Below are 20,651 nucleotides of genomic sequence, written 5' to 3'. Positions count from 1 at the left end.
TTTGCAATACCCATAGCATAGCTTTCAGCATCACAGCAACATGCAGCTGCCACACTGTGACAACTGACAGACAGGTGGTGTGGTTCCCTGACTGGGAAACAAACCTGGGCTGCCGTGGTAAGAGTGCCAAATCTTAACCATGATTTGTATGATTGTAATCCGAGTGCACCATAGGTAGGACTGTAAAATGGTGCAACCACTATAGAAAAGTTTGGCTGTATGATTCAATATTGTTAAATATATTCACATTGTTGTGAAACAGATATCCAGAACTTTTTCTTCTTGCATATCTGAAATTCTATCCCCATAAAACTTATATTTTCCCTTTTCCTCTTACACCTAACCCTTGGTAACCACCATTCTACTTTCTTTTTCTATGAATTTGACTATTTTAGATACCTCATATGACTGGAATCATATACTATTTGTCTTTTTGTGACAGGCTTATTTCACTTAACATAAAATTCTAAAGGTTCACCTATATAGTATCATGTGACAAGATTTCCTTCCTTTTAAGGCTGTATAACATTCTACATATATATGTGTATATATGTATGTATATATATATATGTATACACACACACACACACACACACACACACATATATATATATATACACACACCACATTTTGTTTATCCATTCATCCATTGATGGACATTTATGTTTCTTCCAACTCTTGGCTGCTGAATAGTGAATAGTGCTGTTATGAACGTGGGTGTATAAATATCTCTTTGAGACCTGGCTTTCAACTCCTTTGGATATATATCCAGAGGTAGCATTACTGGATCCTATAGTTGTTCTATTTTTAATTTTTTGAGAAACCTCCAAACTTTTCCATAGTGGTTGCACCATTTTACAGTCCTACCTATGGTGCACTCGGATTCTAATTTCTCTACATCCTCGCCAACACTTGTTACTGTCTGTAAAATATTATATCTTTTTCACTTTTTTGATGATGAAATCTATTTTTTTTATTTCACAAAATGTAATATTACTGAAGCTAATACTTGGTGAGGAACGTTATGGGGCTGACCCATTTAAATGTTCTCCAGCTTCTAAATGCATTTAATTTCAGAAGCTAAATATTTCCCAGAACATTCCCTGAGTAAATGAATAACTTGTTCTTTTGAACCTAAAACGCATATTTGTTTCTTCATTCTTTTGACTACCACTGTCTTACCCAGCTCTAAAACCTTCTTGAAAGTAGTTAGAGACAAGTGGGAAGGTGTAGACTTCTCACTTCAAGAGTCTGCTAAAAATGGAGAAAAAAATGGTGCTATTCAAAGGCACTCTGTACTTAGAGATTTAGAATTCAGGATGGAAATAAATCCAGTGAAATAGCAAGAATGTTTGAAAGACAGATCACCAACCCACTGCTGCAGAAGGCTGAATTCCAAGGAAATGTGCCCAATATCCATGAAGCTGAGATGTAAGTTTCTGAAATCCTGCCTTCTGTTTTTCTATTTCTCATTTGCTTGAAATGTCAATCATTAGTTTAGAGAAAGCAGAGTCCTGCTACTAAAGCATGGACATTAACCAAATAGTAGAATCTTATGCAAATATCAGTGGTTTGGGGTATTGGTATAGTGGTCCTCCTGTGGAATAAGTACCAGAAATTGCCAACCTTTGACTTCAAGAAAAGAGCACTACTTTTATTAGCTCTCTGTAATATTTTGATTCTGCAGTATGAGCTTTAAAAAAACATTATTTAAAACATTTATTTTATTTCTATTAATGTTTGATTTTTCTTGTTTATATTTCTTAAACTTCTTGGAGCAAATATCTTTTTTCACTCTAAACATGAGAACAGGTGAACAAAATGAAATTCAAATATATTTATTGTGACATTTACTCACTATAACAATATTTAGCTTCTAAAAAGAGTTGCTAGTATGAAAAGAAAATCAGAAAATTTAACGTTTTCCAGAAAGTGACTGATAAATTTTCTAATGCTGTCAAATAATTTATTAAACTAATTGATAGAAAAAGACAGCAAGACAGATAGGATGTTTTTAGTGTATAACAAAACAAATATTGGTCAAAACTCATGATAGCTTGGAGAGAAATAAAAATAACAAAGACCTTAGATAAGACAAGATTATGTGGAAGTCTCAGAATGAAAGTTAATAATAAGCCAAAAACAAGGCACTTGTTGTCTGTGACAGCTAAAAATAGCAAACCTGGGGACAATGAAATTTTCTTTCCCATATTTATTTTGTGTTATGTAATCTAGCATAAGGAATAAAATAGAAATGCCCCTGCCATTGTGGAACTTACTATAATTTCTTCTGAGTGCTAAGTATTCAACAATGGAGAATACTTTTATTTTTTTAAAGATTTTATTTTTTTTCCTTTTTCTCCCCAAAGCCCCCCGGTACATAGCTGTATATTCTTCGTTGTGGGTCCTTCTAGTTGTGGCATGTGGGACGCAAAGCCCCCCGCTACATAGTTGTGTATTCTTCGTTGTGTTTCCTTCTAGTTGTGGCATGTGGCATGTGGCATGTGGTTTGATGAGCAGTGCCATGTCCACGCCCAGCATTCGAACCAACGAAACACTGGGTTGCCTGCAGCACAGCACGCGAACTTAACCACTTGGCCACGGGGCCAGCCCCAATACTTTTATTTTTAAATAAAAATAAAGAGTCTTTTATGGGATTTCAACTTAGCCTTTGCTAATCTTAAAAAACAAAATTTCTTATTAAGTAATTTATGAGTAAAGCTTAATAATAACAAAATTAGAGGGAAAATACCACAATACAGCGAGACTCTAAAGAAGTCTATGGACTTAGTCACAAAGTAGACATGAAACAAATAGGAGATTTCTTAGAGAAAATTGGGATTAAAGAGAGAAAAATAGAGATTTTTGACTTTTTTAGAGGCCTTTTTAGTAACAGTTGGAGATGATAGGTAATGTTCAGCCATAGCTATAATAGTACTTTTTTTCTTTCTAGTCTAGCAGTCTTTTGCCAATGAAATAACAAGGGAGCACCATTTTCTGGTGGACAGTAACAACAGAGCCAACCAGCTATTTGCCTTAGTTTGTTACAATAGTCATTTCAGATAATGGATGTACTTCTATGGAAGTCTACAGAATTAAGCTAGAGGATGTCTAACCACATACAGTTACTCCAAACCACCAGCCCCTCAGATGACTTCTGAGATTTCCTTTGATTAGCTGGGTGTCCCTCTTGCATGAGAACCCTTTTCAAACAATTCCAGGGAATTAGCTACCATGGCATCTTGGTAGTTACCTACTATGGCATCTGGTTTCCAGAAAATAGACCACTTTGCTCTGCCCTTGGTAGAAGTGAAGTTCAACATTTACACGGCCTCCTTCTCTTTCTCTGGCCAGCTGGTTACTGCCAGGTTCTCTACTCGTCCCCTTGAAGACTCTCACTTGCTTGACATGTGAACGAAGCTTTCCCTAGCCAGCTCCACACACCATATTGGGGCAGGGGTTGGGGGAGCACGATATACTGACCACTTTCTCCAAAGAAATTCTCTCTCAGCACCCTCCATATCAACCCTTTGATACCCTTTAGGTATGTGATGGGCTAATACTGACAAACCAGTGTTATAGTTTCTTAGCATCACTTTTAGAATCTGGAGGTATTTGGTACCTGTCGTCATCAGCCAAAATCGAAACAAAGTTCCATTTCCAAGGCTTCTACACTTCAATGACATGATGTAGTTATGCTATTTTTTAATTTATTCTCATCAATTAGTTTTTTTTAAGTACCTTATTGAGGTATGATTGACATACAAAAGCTATACATTTTTAATGTGTACAGCTTGATGAGTTTGGCGATAATTATATAGCTGTGAAACCATCACTGCAATCTATGCCATAAATATCCGTCACCTCCAAAAGTTTTCTCCCACCCTATTTACTTATTTATTTTTTATGATAAGGACATTTAAAATAAGATTTACCCTCTTAGAAAAATTTTTTAGTATACACTGCACTATTGTTAACTATAGGCATTATGTTGACCAATAAATCTCCAGGATTTATTCATCTGGCATAACTGAAATTTTGTGCCCTTTGACTAATACCTCCCCACAGCCCCTAGTAACCACAGTTCTACTCTCTGCTTCTATGAGTTTGACTATTTTAAATTCCTCATGTAAGTGGGACCATGTAGTATTTATTCTTCTGTATCTGCCTTTTTTCACTTAGCATAATGTCCTCCAAGTTCATCAGTTAAGTTTCAACTTGGAGGAGGGGTTGTCTTTGTGAAAAAGAAAATTTAAAGTTATTTTTGTTTAATATATAACTTTTATAAACAATATTAGCTAGAAAGCACAGTTTTTCCCTTGAGATTTAAGCACATTTTATAAGTATTTTTGTGTAAAAATATAGTTACTTGATTCCATAGTTCATAAATGTAACAGATTAAGTTCCCCTGAAATTTACTCTCATTTACAATCGTAGTTAAATAAACTTCTTTAAACATTTCGAAGTACACTTACAAATGATTTTTAACAAATCATGATTTTTATGTGATTTTTAACAAACACTATAAACGCCTAATGGGGCAGATTTAAAATGTACTAAGCCAATGCTTTCTAAGCACTTAACTCCTATAAAACTAATAAATCAAATCTACAAATGTAGTAAATTACGTTCTTCTAAGCCTTTCAAACATTTTAAAATCATGTCTGGAAGCGAGACTTCTAGTTAAGGATGGCAGATTAAATATAACCATTGAGGTCTGTTCCTTTTCCACACTCAACTAAAATGACAGTAAAGTGATTTTTTTTTTTTAAAGAGACATTGGGCAAAAGGACAAAAACAAAATAGAAAATAACAGCAACAGTATTTTGGAAGCTGGAAAGCAGATGACTTAGGAGACCCAAGAAAGCTAAGGCCAGCAGTGAGAGAAGCTGAGAAGAACCAAATTTACAGCGCAGAACTCCCCAAGGCAGTAGCGATATTGGGTTTTCAGAAAGTAGGAATAAAGGTAAGACTGAAAAAGTCTGTTTACAAAGTAGATTGACCCTGGAGAAAAGACCTAAAGTTAGTGACACTAAGAATTCTCCTGGGAATCAGTTCAACCAGAGAATCTTACAGTGAAGACCACAGCTGACAAGCCTCACTGCCCATCAGCTTTTTTAGTGCCCTACTCTTAAATAGGAAAGCTAATTTAAGCACTCTTACATCGAGAATTTAATTTAAGTGCACTTACATTAAGAAAGATTCTACTATGAGAACATTGGCCAAACCAAACACACAGAAAAAAAATTTTTGGAAGGAACAGAAAATACACAGAAAAAAGGAAAAACTTCTAAAGACATCAGTAGTATTTTCAACAAGATAAAACATTTTGTATCCCTGAAACCAGAATAGGGTGATACAAGAGGGAATATTCCAAAAACAAAAAAGAAAAGTGCTATGAGATTAAAGATCTGGTTGTATAAATGAAAAACTAAGTAAAAACCTTGGAGCAAATCTTCCCAAAAGTAGGACAATGGGATAAAAGGAGAAAAATAAATAGGGAAATTAGAGGGCCAGTCATGGAAGTCCATCATCCAAACAGGAGTTCCAGAAAGAGATATGAGAGAAAAAATAGAGCAAAGGCAGAGAATTAACTCAAGAAAATCTCCTGGAACTGAAGGACCTGAGTTTTCTAACTGAAAGGTCCCAGTATCAAGAACAATGAATAAGAATAGACCCACACTTAGACATTTTATCATGAAGCTTCAGAAAACTAGTGACAAAAGATCCTCAGATCTTTAAGAGGACATATTTATTCAGTGGATCAAGAATCAGAGTGGTATAGGACTTCTCTACAGCAACACTCGAAGCTAGAAGACTCTGGAGTATACCTTTGAAATTCTAATGGTACATTATTTCCTACCAAAAGTTTTACTAAAATAATAAATAATACGTGAGAGTTGAATAAAGCCATTTTCATACATGCACATTTAAAAAATTTCTCTCCCATGCCCCCTTTCTTGAGTTCTCCATCAATATAAGAAAATAAAACAAGAAAGAAAAAGCTATGGAATCCAGGAAGCAGGAGAGAGCCATAAGGGAGAAGTCAAGGCAGTCTCCTGAAGGGCAGTTCTGCTAAGGTGCTGTCCTAGATAACAACAGTCCAGCCCAAAGCAAGTCAGAAGGGAAAGAGTTCAAGGTTGGCTTTGAGGGGTGGGAAAAGGAAGGGATTGGAGGCACTGCTTTATTTTATAAGAAGCCCAGGAGAACTACCGATTGGCTTCTTTAGTTCATATGGAACTTTAATAAAAGTTACAACTAAGCTTGTAAAGAGACAAAACATAATCAAATCATCGTGTTGATTAGAAAATTCACAAGCTCTATAAACTCAACTTGAGAAATTTTCATTTCTTCATCATCTCTGCACTTCTCTTATATACTTTCCTGGTGTTAAAAGTTACTCATTCAGTCGAGGAGATTGTTATCATCATCTCCAGTCTACTCAGCAACTAAGGTCATTTATTTGGGCTGTGGATGGCGATCTTGGGCTCCACAGAGCTACTCTAGGAACATTCTATCCAAATACAGGTTAACAAGCCAAGGCCCTTCTTTTAATGGGACTTTTCAAGCCCATTTCTTTTTTTACATCCTAATGAATCTCATGTTTCCTTACTCATTTTTTTCCTAACACCTTAGGCAACTTTTGTCCAAACTAATTTACTAGGCTGTATACCCATTATCCAGATTATGAATTATCTTTTCTGCCTGATTGAATTTATATTTTTTTATTTTACCTTATCTCATTATCCATCATTCTACGTACTATAGTAACTCAGATCCTCTGGAGCTTGTATGTAAGTAGAGAAAAGCAAAAATTAAAGAATGAGCATAGTAAATAAGTAAATTATATAGTAAATTAAGTGATAAGTGCTAATGAGTAAAGAAAATGTCAAGCCAGGTAAAGGAGGTCAGGAGTGCCAGGTAAAGGGTGTGTTGCAATTTCATATTTTGTTTGTTTGTTTGTTTGGTGTAGGGGAATCATGCAGATCTCCCTACTCCTTATGCTTCTTTTTTTTTGCTGGGAAAGATCGGACCTGAGCTAACATCAGTTGCCAGTCTTTCCCTTTTGTTTTTTTTCTCCCCAAAGCCCCAGTACATAGTTGTATATTCTAGTTGTAGGTCCTTCTAGTTCTTCTATGTGAACTGCTGCCGCAGTGTGGCTACTGACAGACAAGTAGTGTGGTTCTGCACCCGGGAACCGAACCCAGGCCACCGAAGAGGAGCACACCAAACTTTAACCACTAGGCCATCAGGGCTGGCCCTGCAATTTCTTTCGTGGTAGTATGAGTAAGCCTCATTGAGAAGATGTAAAGATGAGCAAAGACTTTTAGGAGGTGAAGTTTTAGCAATGCAGATACCTGGGGAAATAGAATTCCAGAAAGAAGGAAAGAAAAGCCTGAGGCAGGAGCTTGCTGTATAGGTACCAAGATCATACAAGTGAGTGTGATTGGAAAAAAATGAACAAGGGAAGAATGAGTGGGAGATGAGTTTGGAGAGATAATGGAGGCTGGATCATACAGCATCCTAGAAGCTTTTATTCTGTATTATAGGATGATAGCTCTAACTCAGAGTGAAATGGAGTGATGAGTGATTTTGAGCAAAGAGGTGAGAAGATATGACTTACATTTTGAAAGACATTCTAACTGGAATGTAGAGAATAGATTGTTGGACCAGCAGGAGTGGAAGCAGAGGGACCAGTTAGGAAGTTATTGCTTTGATTCAGGTGAGAAATGATGGTAGTTCAGACCAAGATGGCAGGGATGGAGGTAATGAGAAGTGGTCACATTCTGTTTATATTTTGATTGTAGAGCCAACAGATTTTCCTGATGAATAGAAGGTGGGGTGTGAGAGCATAGAGAGAAAATAAAAGCAAACTAAATGAAGAGTCAAGTATTCCTCCAAGGTTTTTGGTCTGAGCAAATGAATGAATTTTCCCTCATGGACAGTGGGGAAGATGAGGTTGAAGCAGGTTTGCAGGGAATTCATGAGCTTATTTCTGGCCATGTTAAGTTTGAGATGGTAACTAGGTGTCCAAGTGGAGAATAAGCAAGTTGGCTATATGAATCTGGAGTTACAGGGAAAGAAATCTCTGCTGGAAATATTAATTTGTGAGTTTTCAACATATAGATGATAAGAAAAACCATTGATGAGCTTGCCAAAAGAGTAAATATTGACAGATGACCAAGAACTGAAGCCTAGGTGTCTCCAGTGTTGAGGGGAAGATCTGGCAAAAGAGACCAAAGGAACAAGCAGTGCCGCAGGAGGAAAAGCAGGAGACTGTGATGTCCTGGAAGCCAATGAAGAAAGTGTATGGAAGAGGAAGTAGAGGTCAACATGTTGAGTGAGTACTGAGATGACCATTGATTTTGTCAAGGTGGAAGTCATTGATAACTTTAACAACAGTGCAGTGGTGTGCCTGCAGGCCCAATTGGAATGGATTTAAGAGAGAGCATGGAGGGCCGGCCCCTTTGCTGAGTGGTTAAAGTTCTGCATGCTCCACTTCAGCAGCCCGGCGTTCACAGATTCAGATCCCAGGTGCAGACCTACTCCACTCATCAGCCATGCTGTGGAGGCATCCCACATACAAAGTAGAGGAAGATTGGCACAGATGTTAGCTCAGGGCAAATCTTCCTCAAGCTAAAAAAGAGGAGGATTGACAACAGATGTTAGCTCAGGGTGAGTCTTCCTCACCAAAAAAAAGAGAGCATGGGAAGACAGGAATTAGAAATGGCAAATACGACAATTTCAAGGAGTTTTCCTGCATGGTGGAGCAGCACAGGGGAGTGCTCATCCATGGAGTAAATTGGGTCAAGATAAGGCTTTTTTAAGAAAGGAGAAATAACACCATATTTTTATGTGGAAGAGAGTAGTCCAGTAGAGGGAAAAATTTGACAATGTAGAGGAGAGAGGAGAGTTTCAGAAGGTTTGCCTTTGAATAAGTAAGGGAGGAGGGGGATAAATGAGTTTAAAACAGGAGTAGATGAGAGGTTGAGTAGGTGGGTGAAGATGCTGGTAGGGGGGTCAATGTGGGCCTGAGAGTCTGGAAGTCCTCCTGTGAATGCTTGACTTTTTCAGTAAATTAGATAGTGAGATCATCAACCAAAAATGCAGATGGAGGAAGAGTTTATTAGGCCATTAGGAAAGAAGAAATGGCGTGAAGTCATCTAGGAGAGTGGGAGTGAATAACTAGGAAAGTATAGTACAAATGCCAGGCAGCACTATAGGTCTACTTGAAGCTCACAGTCATAAATATCTCTGGGAAGCCTGCTTGTCATGACTGTATAGTTATATTTGGAAATACAAAGGAACTTTAATTATACTTATTCTTTTAACATGGACTTTGAATGGAGACTATTCTTTTTTTTTTTTAAATTTTTATTTTGTTCGGATGTACATCATATTTCAAATTCTGGATACATTACATCATGTTCACCACCCGAACACTAATTATAGTGCATCCCGTCACATGTGACCCTAATCACCCCTTTTGCCCTCCCCCTTCCCCCCTTCTCCAATGGTATCCACCAGTCCAATCTCCAATGCTATGTGTGTGTGGTTTTTTTTGTCGTTTTTATCTTCTACTTATGAGTGAGATCATATGGTATTTGATTTTCTCCCTCTGACTTATTTCACTCAGCATAGTACCCTCAAGGTCCATCCATGTTGTCACAAATGGCTGGATTTCATCATTTCTTATAAAGAATAGGCTAAATTTCTTATAGAAGTCCAAATAGGTCGATGTGTAATTCTCAGTGGATGCACGTATATGGCCACTGCTGTGCCTATGTAAGCTCTACAATCTGGCTGTTCTTCCCCCTCTCTTCTTGAAACCTCTCTATGTCCCCTTCCCACATGTTTTCTCTTTCTCATTGGCTTGTATTTCCCTTTCTTATGGCTTTTCTAGATGGAAATGTTAATATTTGAACTGATGAGTTTTACTGTTATTTTTGAGCTGGGGAAAAGGAAAAGAAAAAACAAGGAAGTTACTAAAATGCCTGAGAATAGAGAAAGGAAAGAGACAGATTTAGATAAGAAATTACTCAGAATGATAGGCCCACGAAGATAAGGCCAGCTAAACACGTTCTAAATATGAACAAATGAAAAAAAGAAAGCAGGATGATGGTGTGGAAATTTAGTCTGTTTCAAAAGGACTCCCAAGCTGTCTTGAGTTACTTTCTGTGGGTCTACCAGATATTTGGTTAGCTGAATACTGAACCTCTTATTTAATTATCTAAGTTTTCAAGCAAGGTGGGGGGAGATATTCCTTGCTCCTTAGTTTGCATTTATTTGCAAGGAATTCATATAGTCCCTCATTTACTTTTAAACCAAGCAATTTCTTATAGTATGACATAACAATTAAAAGCTTCCTATCAGGGTTTGTATATCTCAGCTGCATGCTTTTAGGCAGATTACTTAATCTCTCACTGTTTGACATTTTAATATCTAACTCCTAGGGTTGGTCTGAGAATTAAATAGTATTATTATAGATAAGTTACCTTTTACTTCTTATCCCCAACATTCCCAAGGTCATACAGCTAGTAAACGGTGGAACTGGAAATATCACTGCCATCACCAGCAAAATCCTTAAATCCGATTCTTGTGGGTCCCAGAACTAACTGCTTCCCACTTGGAAATAAAATCAGAAGGCAAGAATGAGTTTTCCTTGATCCTTGAATTGAAAACTCCAGTTTTACAGAAAGAAAAGACAGTTTGCACATCATTTCTCTGAAGATATCAGTTCTTTCCTTATCTCACAGGATGTGATGACTTCATGGAATATTTAAATGCAAGTTATTTAGTTAAAGGGAAATGAGAGGGCACCTGGGCCTTAGAGATGCAGGTGCATTTTTCGACACACTGCTGCCCCCTGCTGCCTGATATGTAACTTTAATTTTTCACATTTCCAATCTTAGAAAATTAGCAACTCTGTAACCCATATTGTAGAATCATACTTAAGAGGAAACAGGCCACGAAAGTGACCAAGGTGACACAGATGGTGGAAGATTCAGGATTAGACTATTGAAGAGTCACTTCTTCCTGCACTGCCATATTGTCTCTCTCCTGTTAAATTAAAATCGTGCCTACTACGGGCCTGGTACTGTTAGAAGCACTCAAGATGGAGAAGTGAAAACCAAGATCTCTGCACTGATAGAACTCATGTTCTTGTGTGAGTAAATAGCCAATAAATCAGAAAAAATCAATAGATAGAATAATTTAAGGTCATGATAGAGGCATTAAATAGTAATAACTAATATTTATGGGACACTATGAGAACGTAACATAAAAGGTGCTGTTCAAAATGCTTTCTGTGATTTCCTTCATTTGATTCTCACAGCAGCTCTCAAGTAGCTGCTTCACTTTACGGATGAAGATACTGAGGCAAAGCCAGAATGATCCTAAGAGGGAGAGCCAAGATTTGAAACAAAACCACTTCTGACTCCAGGAGTATTTAGGGCAGGCTTCTCTGGGGAGATGACGCTGAAAGGAAGAGGAGAAGCCAAGCTTTTGGAGCTCTAGGGGAAAGCAAGCCAGGCAGAAGGAACAGCATGTGCGAAGGCCCGGGAGTGGACGTGAGTTTGGAATGTCAAGGTGGCTGTGTTAGAGGGGCATGCAGGGAGAGTAACAGAGGCCAGGTCATGCTAAGGTGCTTGGATTTTATTCTAAATTACAGGGGGAAGCTATTGGGGAATTTTAATCAGAAGAGTAGCCTTATTCCTGATATAAGGGGCTCCCTCTGGACGTTGAAAGGAAAATAGATTGTGGGACAACAAGAGTTGGTAAAGGGCAACTAGTTAGGGGAATGGTTAAGTTCTGTCCCACCTGGACCTCCTTTTCTGGAGACCTAACCTTCCTAGTTCTCCAGCCCTCTTTCTCACCACAGTCTTCAGCCTGGTTGCTTTCTGATGTTCCCTGGTTTGTCAATGTCCCCCTCACAGGGTGGCTCCCAGCATTGGGCAGAGTCCTCTAAATCTTAGCGGACAATAGAACGATAACCTCCCCACGTGTCATGCCATCAGATGCAGCTGGAGGCCCCCTCTCTTTTTCTTCCTCATGTGACCCCTTTGGGGCGGGATTGGATTTGTGGCCAACTAAACTGCCATGGCTTTAGCTTGATCCTTAGAAAATCTAGAATCCCACATCATGTAGTTAGCAATAGATTTCTTTTCATACCTCTTTTTAGAAAAATATGAAGACCAACTCTCATATCTCTTAATATACAGCCCTTTTTTATTCCTAAGCTTCCTTCCCAGCAATAAAATATGATATTTTTATTTTTAAATACTTCTAATTTCCCTTTAGCTGAAAATTTTCCTCCTTGTCCAAAGTTTGAGTAAATTGTTCTAAAACTTCTTACCTACTTTACATCAACTTTATCTGGATCGGTACTTTATGAAAGAACAAAAGCCATTCATTCCATGAATGCAGCAGCAGTACTATAGTGGAGTAATAAAGAATCCTCGACCTTATTTTCATAAGTTGTGTATATCAATGAAAACAATTTGACCAATCAGAACTAAATTTTCCAGTATTTTGGTGAAAATACATATATATTTATCTATAACAGAAAGGAAGTATATTTAGCTGGTGGTAACAGAGATCCAACTCCAGTATTTAGATAAGTTAAGCCATTATACTCATGCAAAATGACCAGAGTTAGGCAGCTCAGGTTGCGTAAAGTCATGCAGCTCTGTCTTTCTGTTCTGCCATCCTCCCGACTTTAACACGGCTGCTAGTGCTCCAGCCATCATGCCTCCTGAATATCTTTATCTGAACATCCATCAGGCCCCTCTAGCTCAACTGTCCCTGGAAACCTGCTTCTGCCATTTTCACACTTTTATCTCTAACACTCCCTATCTGCTTTAAAACTCACTTTAAAACCTATATTAACAACAGTCTCTTTCCTGAACAGCCAGTTACTAAGTCTGAAATATATTCTTCCTCTGAAATGGCAGTTGAATTAGCTTTCTCTTTTCCTCTTTTTCCTCTTTTTCTTCACTGCCGCTTCAGGTCCTCATTGCCTCACACCTGAGCATTGCAGCAGTCTTTCTATCCTTTCTCTCCGTTTCCATTCATTTTACTCACCAGTGCCAAAACATCACTCTGACTTGTCAAATGAGGAGAGCACTGATGTTTAGGGGTTTTGGAATCGTAAAGGGGCTTGACTCCAGCTCTCCCATTTATTAGTCTACACAGTCATGGAAACATTAACCTTTCTAAGCTCAGTTTCCTATTTGTAAAATGGAGACAATAACAGTACACATTTGATGGGATTGTCATGAGAGTTAAATGAGACAGTGCATGCCAAGAGCTTAGCAAAATGCCTGGCACCCAGTAAGTATTAAATGACTGTTAGCTGTTATCTTTATCGCTAGCTCCTGCTCAATGACACTTGAGACAGTGGCTACTGCATCAAAATTAGAATCCTCACCTTGGCCTTCAGTGTCTTCCATGTCATGGACCCAGTGTGCTGTTAAAGCCTTACCACCCTTTTCCACCATTTATATAAACATTACATAAACTCTAGCAATGCTGAACCACATCATGTTTCCTAAATGTGCCCCCACCTTCCCATGCCCTGTTCCTTTTCCCAGTGTTTTCCTCTATCTAGAAACCCTCCCTTGAGCCCCTTCTTTCCATTGCAACCTCTCTTTTAAGATTTATTTTGTGAAGCTTTTCCTGATCCCTCAACTGTATAATAATTGCATCCTTTGAACTCTGTAGCATTTCAAGCATAGCTTCCTGTGTTAATCTCTATCCTGGGATATTCATTAAGTACTTGCCTCATTGACTGTTAGATTCTAATCTTGAGATCAAGGACTAGGACTTGCAGAGCCCTAGTATGAGTGTGCATGTTGACCCTTTCACCAGGCTACTAAACCAGGCCTGTGATTTGTGGCTGAAATCCGAGCAGAGCTCTGCTCACCAAACCCAGCCCATGACACAGGGCTGCATCCTCTAAGAGGCATTCTTTTTCTGTCTTATTCGTATCAAGTTACCATATACAGTAGTGGGCCCAGAATTGATTTCACTGATCTCTGTATCCCAAACAGCACATAGACCTAGAATGGGAGCATATACATAGTAGGTACTTGATCAACCTGATTTAATTGATTCTAATTTAACCAAGTTCACTTGTAGAAAATAAGACTACAAACTCATGGTTTAGAGTCTGCGTTGGTCGTTTGCCCAGGCTGTATACAGAAAAGAATGAAGTTGAGGGTCCTACCAAGCCCCATTGAATGGCCACCAAACCTCAGTCTCAAGCAGGGCAAATAAAACATAAGTTGTCTATTACATTGTTGAGGCTTTAGTGTTTTTCTCCAATTGGCAGTTTGTAGGACATGTGGCTCTGTCTATTTTGAGGGCTGGCTGCTTCTTTGTTCCCAGTAAAGTGAATCCTTGACAGGGGCATGTCAGCACCAAAGTTGCTGAGAAAAGTCTCATCATCTTCTAAATTAATTCATCATCTACTTCATCTGGCAGTTTGTAAAAGTGGTCCTGAAAGCGGCAAAGCTGGGGGTCTTCTTTGTTACACACAAGAATGGAGGAATGATGTTGGGCCCTCAGAAGCCTTGGAAACCTCTTCAACATCCCCACCCCTAACTACTGCTTACTTGTTTATTTCATTTTAAGAACTTTATTATTTATTTGAGTTATAGCTCCTCTTGGGAGCCTTGAAGTTCTCATCTGTCTTTCTGCCTTCAGTGTGAATGAGTTCAAAACCTCTTCTAAGAGCAAACCTCTTCTAAGAGTTTAGCTAAAGAGACCAAAAATCACTGGCACCTAAAAGATAAGAGGTCCAGTCAGGGGTGATATGAGGCATAGAATTTGGACCCAAGGACACTGGTAAAAATGGACTGATTCGTATTGCTGCCAAGAGTCAGAAGGGACCCATGGAACACAAATACCAGAGTGGGCACAAATGAACCAGAACTGGTCTCTCCTCCATCAAAATGTGCTCAATCTTTGCACAATCTCCCACGTCTGCAGGGGCAAGTGCTACACAGGAGGGAAAGTGGCCAGCGGGAGATTCTGGAACTGGAAAGCACCTGCCTGGTCAAACAGGCAGCTCCTGGTTAGCTCCAGTAAGCTGTTGCTCTGCAGAAATGCCTGCCCACTGCTGCCAGATTCTTCAATGTGGTTGACATTCTGGATTTTTATGAAAAGTCTCCTGTTCTTTAAGTGTTGACAATTATTTCAAAAAAGTTTTTGAAAGCTGTAGGCAAAATCACACTCTTCTGTGTGGGGGCCAGATGCAGGCTGTGGACCACCAATTTGCAATCCTTGTTTTAAAATGATCATAGACTCCTGGTCCCTGGACTCTAAAAAAGCATCATGCACAGAACTCGCTTTCTGCTTTATTAACAAGTCACATTATTCCACTCTCTGTTCAAACAGAGGCAAGAGTTCTCCTTAAGAGTGCCAGAACTTTACCTTCTGGGGGAAAAAAGGAAGAAAGACAGCATTTATCTTGTTTTTATGGTCCCTTTTACCCACATGCAGTAATGGTAGAAGTGGCCTTTTCCTCCTTGCTTGTAAATGAGCCCACAGGCATAATAGACGTGAGGCATATCCAATAAAGGTGGCAAATAAAACTCCTAGAGCAATATTCAAATTCTCTGTGACTTGCTGAAATTCGAATTTAGTCCACGAGTAATTTTGGAAATGGATCTGTCGCATGTCTGGCTATAGGCTGTTGAGAGATCCAGGTCATAAGAGACTAGATGATAGGAACCCTTGAAAAGAAAGTGTTGAGTAAGGCTTTAGATTTTTGGAAATGCCTTCCAAATGTTTCTTTTTCTTAATTTTTTAATTTAAATTTATCACATTATTTTAAAAATATAAATTTTAGTAAAATTTCTACTGAACTTCCCTTCCATCTAGTCATTCAAGTAGTTCAATAAATATTTATTGAGCACCTACTAGTGCCAGGCACCCATCTAAGTACCAGGAATCTATCAGTTAATGAAACAGTTGAAGATCCCTGCCCTCAAGGAGCTTGTATACCAGAACTAAGAAATAATCAATTTCCTGGTATGTTGGAAGGAAATAAGTGCAATGGGAAAAGTCAAAGTAGAGCAGGCTAAGAGGGACTGGGAATGGGGGGGTGTGCACGTTGTGTTTTTAAATAAGAGAGTCAAGGTGGGCCTCATGTGACTTTTGAACAATGACCTGTAGAAGGGAAGTGAGTATTTTTTATTGAGTTTCCCACTCTGGTTTTTTCTTTTTTTCCATTTATCAAAGCAGTATAAGCTGAGTGGTGATGAACTGGTACATGGATTGTATACTGATGGAATGCATATCTTTACAGCAAAGTGGGGAAGAAACATTTAATACAATCAATTCTACAAAATAAACCTCTTAAAGAATATCTATTTTTGGTACTTTGTATTTTTCCAGTGAGGGAAGGGAGTAATATTACAACATGTTTCTATAAAGCCTTATAGTTTATAAAGTTCTTTCATATGATTTTATTTGATGTTCATTATAACTCATTGAGGCAGATGGAATTATAGAATGAATATGAATGAAATATATAAATGAAGCTTATAGATTGGCTTAAGTTGCTTACCCTTCAGTGGTCCCTCATTGCCCCCCTGTGATTTCTTATTCCCCAAACCTCTGATTATGATTCACAAGGCCCTTCATGATCTGGCATCTGCTTACCTTTCTATGCCATCCTATGTCAATTTTCCTTTCACTGTCTACACTCCACCCATACTGAGCTACTTCCTTTTCCCCATTTGCTAAGCTGTCTCTTGCTTCTGGACCTTTGCACATGCTATTCTTTGTCACCTCCTCTAGCTACTCTAAAAGATTCTTCTGGTCTCTACTTTGGCATCAGTTCCTCTGGTGAGCCTTCCCTGATTCCACCAAAACTGAAATCAATGCTCCCTACTCCTGTGTTGCCCCAGCACCCTGTGTTTATCCCTATCATAGTACTAACTGCTTCTTCTGTATTTGCTTGTTTCCTGGTCTGTGAGCTCCTGGAGGGCAGAGATTGTATCTTCTCCATCACTGTATCCCCAGGGCTTAGCACAGTTTCTGGCCCATATGGGTCTTTCAACTGATAAATAAAAAACTTGATTGATCAGTTATTCAGACTACACAAGAAGTTGCAGTTGTAGAACCTCCCATTCAAAATCTTCTCAGCCTGGGGCCTTCCATACCTTTCTCCTGGTGATTGTGATTTGTCTCAACACTTCCCTTTCAGAGCCCTATGTGATGATCCCCAGCCCTCATCTAAACCTTTTTAACTTCTTCCGGAGGAATCTTGCTGCTTGGATATGGTAAAATCCGGAATCTGACTAGATCAGACTTTCTCCACCTCTTTTCAGATTTTTTCTTGACGTTCTAACATGATAGCTTAGCCGCTTTGTACATGCATCCTCTGCAAGTTTAGTGCCTCATAAGGTATCTCCTTGGGGCTCACTGCTTCTGCTAGCAACTTCAGTTTCCTTCTGCCAGGTGCTTCCTGTCCATGTCACAGCTCTATCACTATGGAAGACAAAGTAACTCTTACTCCTTCCCTGGGCCTCTCTAGAACCCTTCCAGTTTTGATGATTACTTACTCACATCTGGCAGTTTCTCAGTCCTGTTCCACTGTCCTCTCTTTACTCCATGGAAACAAACCTGGTTTGCTCACTGGAGTTTGATTCCTACTTTCAGAGTTACCTGCTACTTCATCTTCTCTTTGCTAAGCATGCATCTGGCATATGGGTGGAAAATGTCCACAACTGTCTTCCTTCATCTGGATGGCTGTGACTTCCTTGATTAGAGCAATTATCAGTAAATGTCATTAACTCAAAAGGAGACAGTAGGGATCATTGGCACCATAGTCCAGTTCACTGGCCATGTATAAGTTTGGCTCAGGAGGTACCAACATTGCCCAGTTATTTTCATTTTTCACTCACAGTAGAAATAGAACTTTGGAAACTTCTTATCCTTTATCGCCTCTTCCAGGTAATAGTGGCAGATTGCTGTCTCCAGTGAGGAGAAAAATACACTAGATTATCTTAATTTGAAAATTTGATTCTTGATACATAAGGTTTCTTTTGGGCTTTCAAGTAGACAAAGCCCTCTGACCCACACTGTTTTATTTGACTCCCACACACCCCTGAGGCCTATTTTACAGATGAAGCATAAGAGGCTTAGAAAAGTCAAGTGATCTTTCAAGCCCAGGGTCACACAGAAGTAGCAGAACCGGGACATCAGCCCAGGTGCTTCTTCCATTGAATCAAACCACCTCTCACTAGCTGTTGTTTATATCCACTCTGAGCCCTTACAGAATTTGCCCTCTTTTTAATGCCAGAGACATTACATGGGCCCAGAGCCTGTCCAGTAGAGAGTTTCTTCATCTATTACTCTTGCTTAGTCTTTTGCTCCATTATGAGTTCTTAAAGAGATAAGCATTCTGATTTGGGCAAAAGCTATTTAAATCCTCATATATTAGCTTAGAAAAACTCAAAATTAGCCAGAAGGTGCAGATACTTTTGCTTAACCAAGTTTTCAGAATGGCAAACGCAATTCAGAGAAGTATGATGGAAAGAAGCAATTTCCAATTACTACCCTATGCGTCAGTTTTCTTATATAGAATTTTAAGTACTTGAAATTCATTGAAGGAAAGCACTGAAAGCATAGCTTTTTTCAACAAAGCAACAACTACAAGTGCCAAAAATGTGTAAATATTCAAACTAATCATAAATAAATTTTGGACCAAAGAAAACGATTATTATAAATGATGGTGTTAGTGATTCACAGATATGTATGCTATGTGTCTGAGTCCTTAAGTGTATGTGCTTTTTAATCTCCTAATTTTAGAGCACTTTCTAAAAATAATCAGATATCCAGGCAAGTCTGTTTTTCTGCAAGTCTGTGATATTTACAGGTCACATGTGTTATTATTAATGCATGAAATTGCATCCTTTACAACACAAATGTATCTCATGAAACAAAAAATAATTCATGAATATCTGAAGTTATATTTTAATTTTGACTAATGTTTAGTATTTTGCGTAAGGCGAACCAAAAGGATGCAAAATTCAAAAGACAGCTGTTTTTAAGATACATGTTACATAGCTGTATAGTAATTCCAACTAATGCCTTTTAATATTTTTGGAAAGCATAAAAATATAAAAACAAAACTCATGACCAGAACTGTTGCTAATTTTGAAGTGCTTAATATTCAAATTTATATAATCCAGATGGAATACATTGAGGATAAAATTTTACTATAAATTTCACCCTTGAATGTAGTCTTTGAAAATTTAATCTCATAACTTTGGGACATCTTGCCCTCAGAAATTAACAGGAGGCACCTCATGTTTTAAGTAAATCTAACTGCCTTAAATTAAGCCTAACTTTGGGACTAATATGTCATTGCTTGCCAAATGCTATAATATTTAGATGAGTATCAATTATGAATTATGGATCACTAATGGCTAACTGACTGGAGTCATATTCGATCAAGTTTACAGTATGACTGTTGGAGTTCACTCATCCTCCAATATTGCGACTAGTTTCAGTTATTCCTCGAGACAACTTTTGCCTGCAGCCTATGTCCTTGTACTTAACATACCTGATCCTTATGTGGCTCAGGAAGGCACAGGTGTGAACACTTGTTTGCATAAGCACACATAGGTATGAAAGTAACCTTTCCTGTCTTGCAAGGAGCCATGGGGGTGCGTCAACTCTGCAGTCCCTGCAGAATCACAAGGCCTCTGATAGTGTATCCCGAGATCTCCCACATGACTCCATAACAGGGGAGAATCTAAGGATCATCAGAGGCAACTTTATGATGTTCTCCTTACCCTACACCTGAGGCTTTGGGGAATTGTGAAGAAAGCACCTTAATAATAACTAATACTTGACTATAATTTAACTAAGTAAAAGAACAGTTTATTTCCACCATCAGAGGTTGACGTTAGTGAGAGGCCAAGAGTATCTTTGGACTTAATTGGATGTAGAAACCAACACAATAATAGTACAACTAAAATAAAGACTTATCAACTCACCAAAATGAGAACGTGTACTCTACTAGACCTCAGGAGTACTGGTGTGAAACACTGCCATCATGTGGGATTTGCAGAGGTGGTAGATTAAAGCCACCATTAGGCAACTAATAAAAAGGCTCACATTCAACCTCCTGAAACAGCTGAAATACAACCTATGAAAATAAAATTTCAATTATCACTTTGATTACTTGCTCTGTAACCAAAATGTAATTGATGATGTGTTCTATTGGCTCAAAAAAGTTGAGCAATACCACAAAAATTTAAAACATTTGTTATTCAGTATGTAAATAATGTTACTCCAGAAGAAGTATATGAATCTAGATTTAATGCCGTTTAAAAGTTATTTAGGCAATTAAAGTTTATAGGCAAGGTGGACTTCAAGTACAGGTAATAAAATAAATTATGTTGATAATATCTTAAATTTTGGTTAACAAGCCAAATAGTCTTGTTTTATCCTTTTCCCCAATTATGGATGATGGACTATTTCTGTAAGAACAAGAAGCTAAGTTGTTTGTTCTATGACTATTCAGTGGCCCAAGTACTAATTGGCTAAACGACACCATGGCCTTAAAACAGTTAGCATCATTTCTTAGTGATTAAACTAAGTTTTCAGGTATTCATCAATCAGTCTTAGGC

At 38.3% G+C, this 20,651-nt stretch overlaps 1 protein-coding gene across 4 annotated transcripts in view; it reads left to right on the top strand.

The window, feature by feature from the left end:
* OXR1 (oxidation resistance 1) overlaps positions 1–20,651 on the top strand; it is a 449,619-nt gene that overhangs the window by 282,127 nt on the left and 146,841 nt on the right. The window contains exon 1 of one of the 4 annotated variants that reach the window (XM_046642006.1): positions 1,404–1,431. The exons of the other annotated variants lie outside the window; for them this stretch is intronic. Within the exon in view, the coding sequence (XP_046497962.1) occupies positions 1,404–1,431 (28 nt within the window). Of the gene's footprint in view, positions 1–1,403; positions 1,432–20,651 lie in introns of those variants that run through there. 4 annotated transcript variants of the gene reach the window in all.

This window comes from Equus quagga, chromosome 16 (assembly GCF_021613505.1).
Source record: "Equus quagga isolate Etosha38 chromosome 16, UCLA_HA_Equagga_1.0, whole genome shotgun sequence".
Taxonomy (NCBI): Eukaryota; Metazoa; Chordata; class Mammalia; order Perissodactyla; family Equidae; genus Equus; species Equus quagga.
Note: the sequence above shows the minus strand (reverse complement) of the source record. Positions and strands in the feature narration are given on the sequence as shown.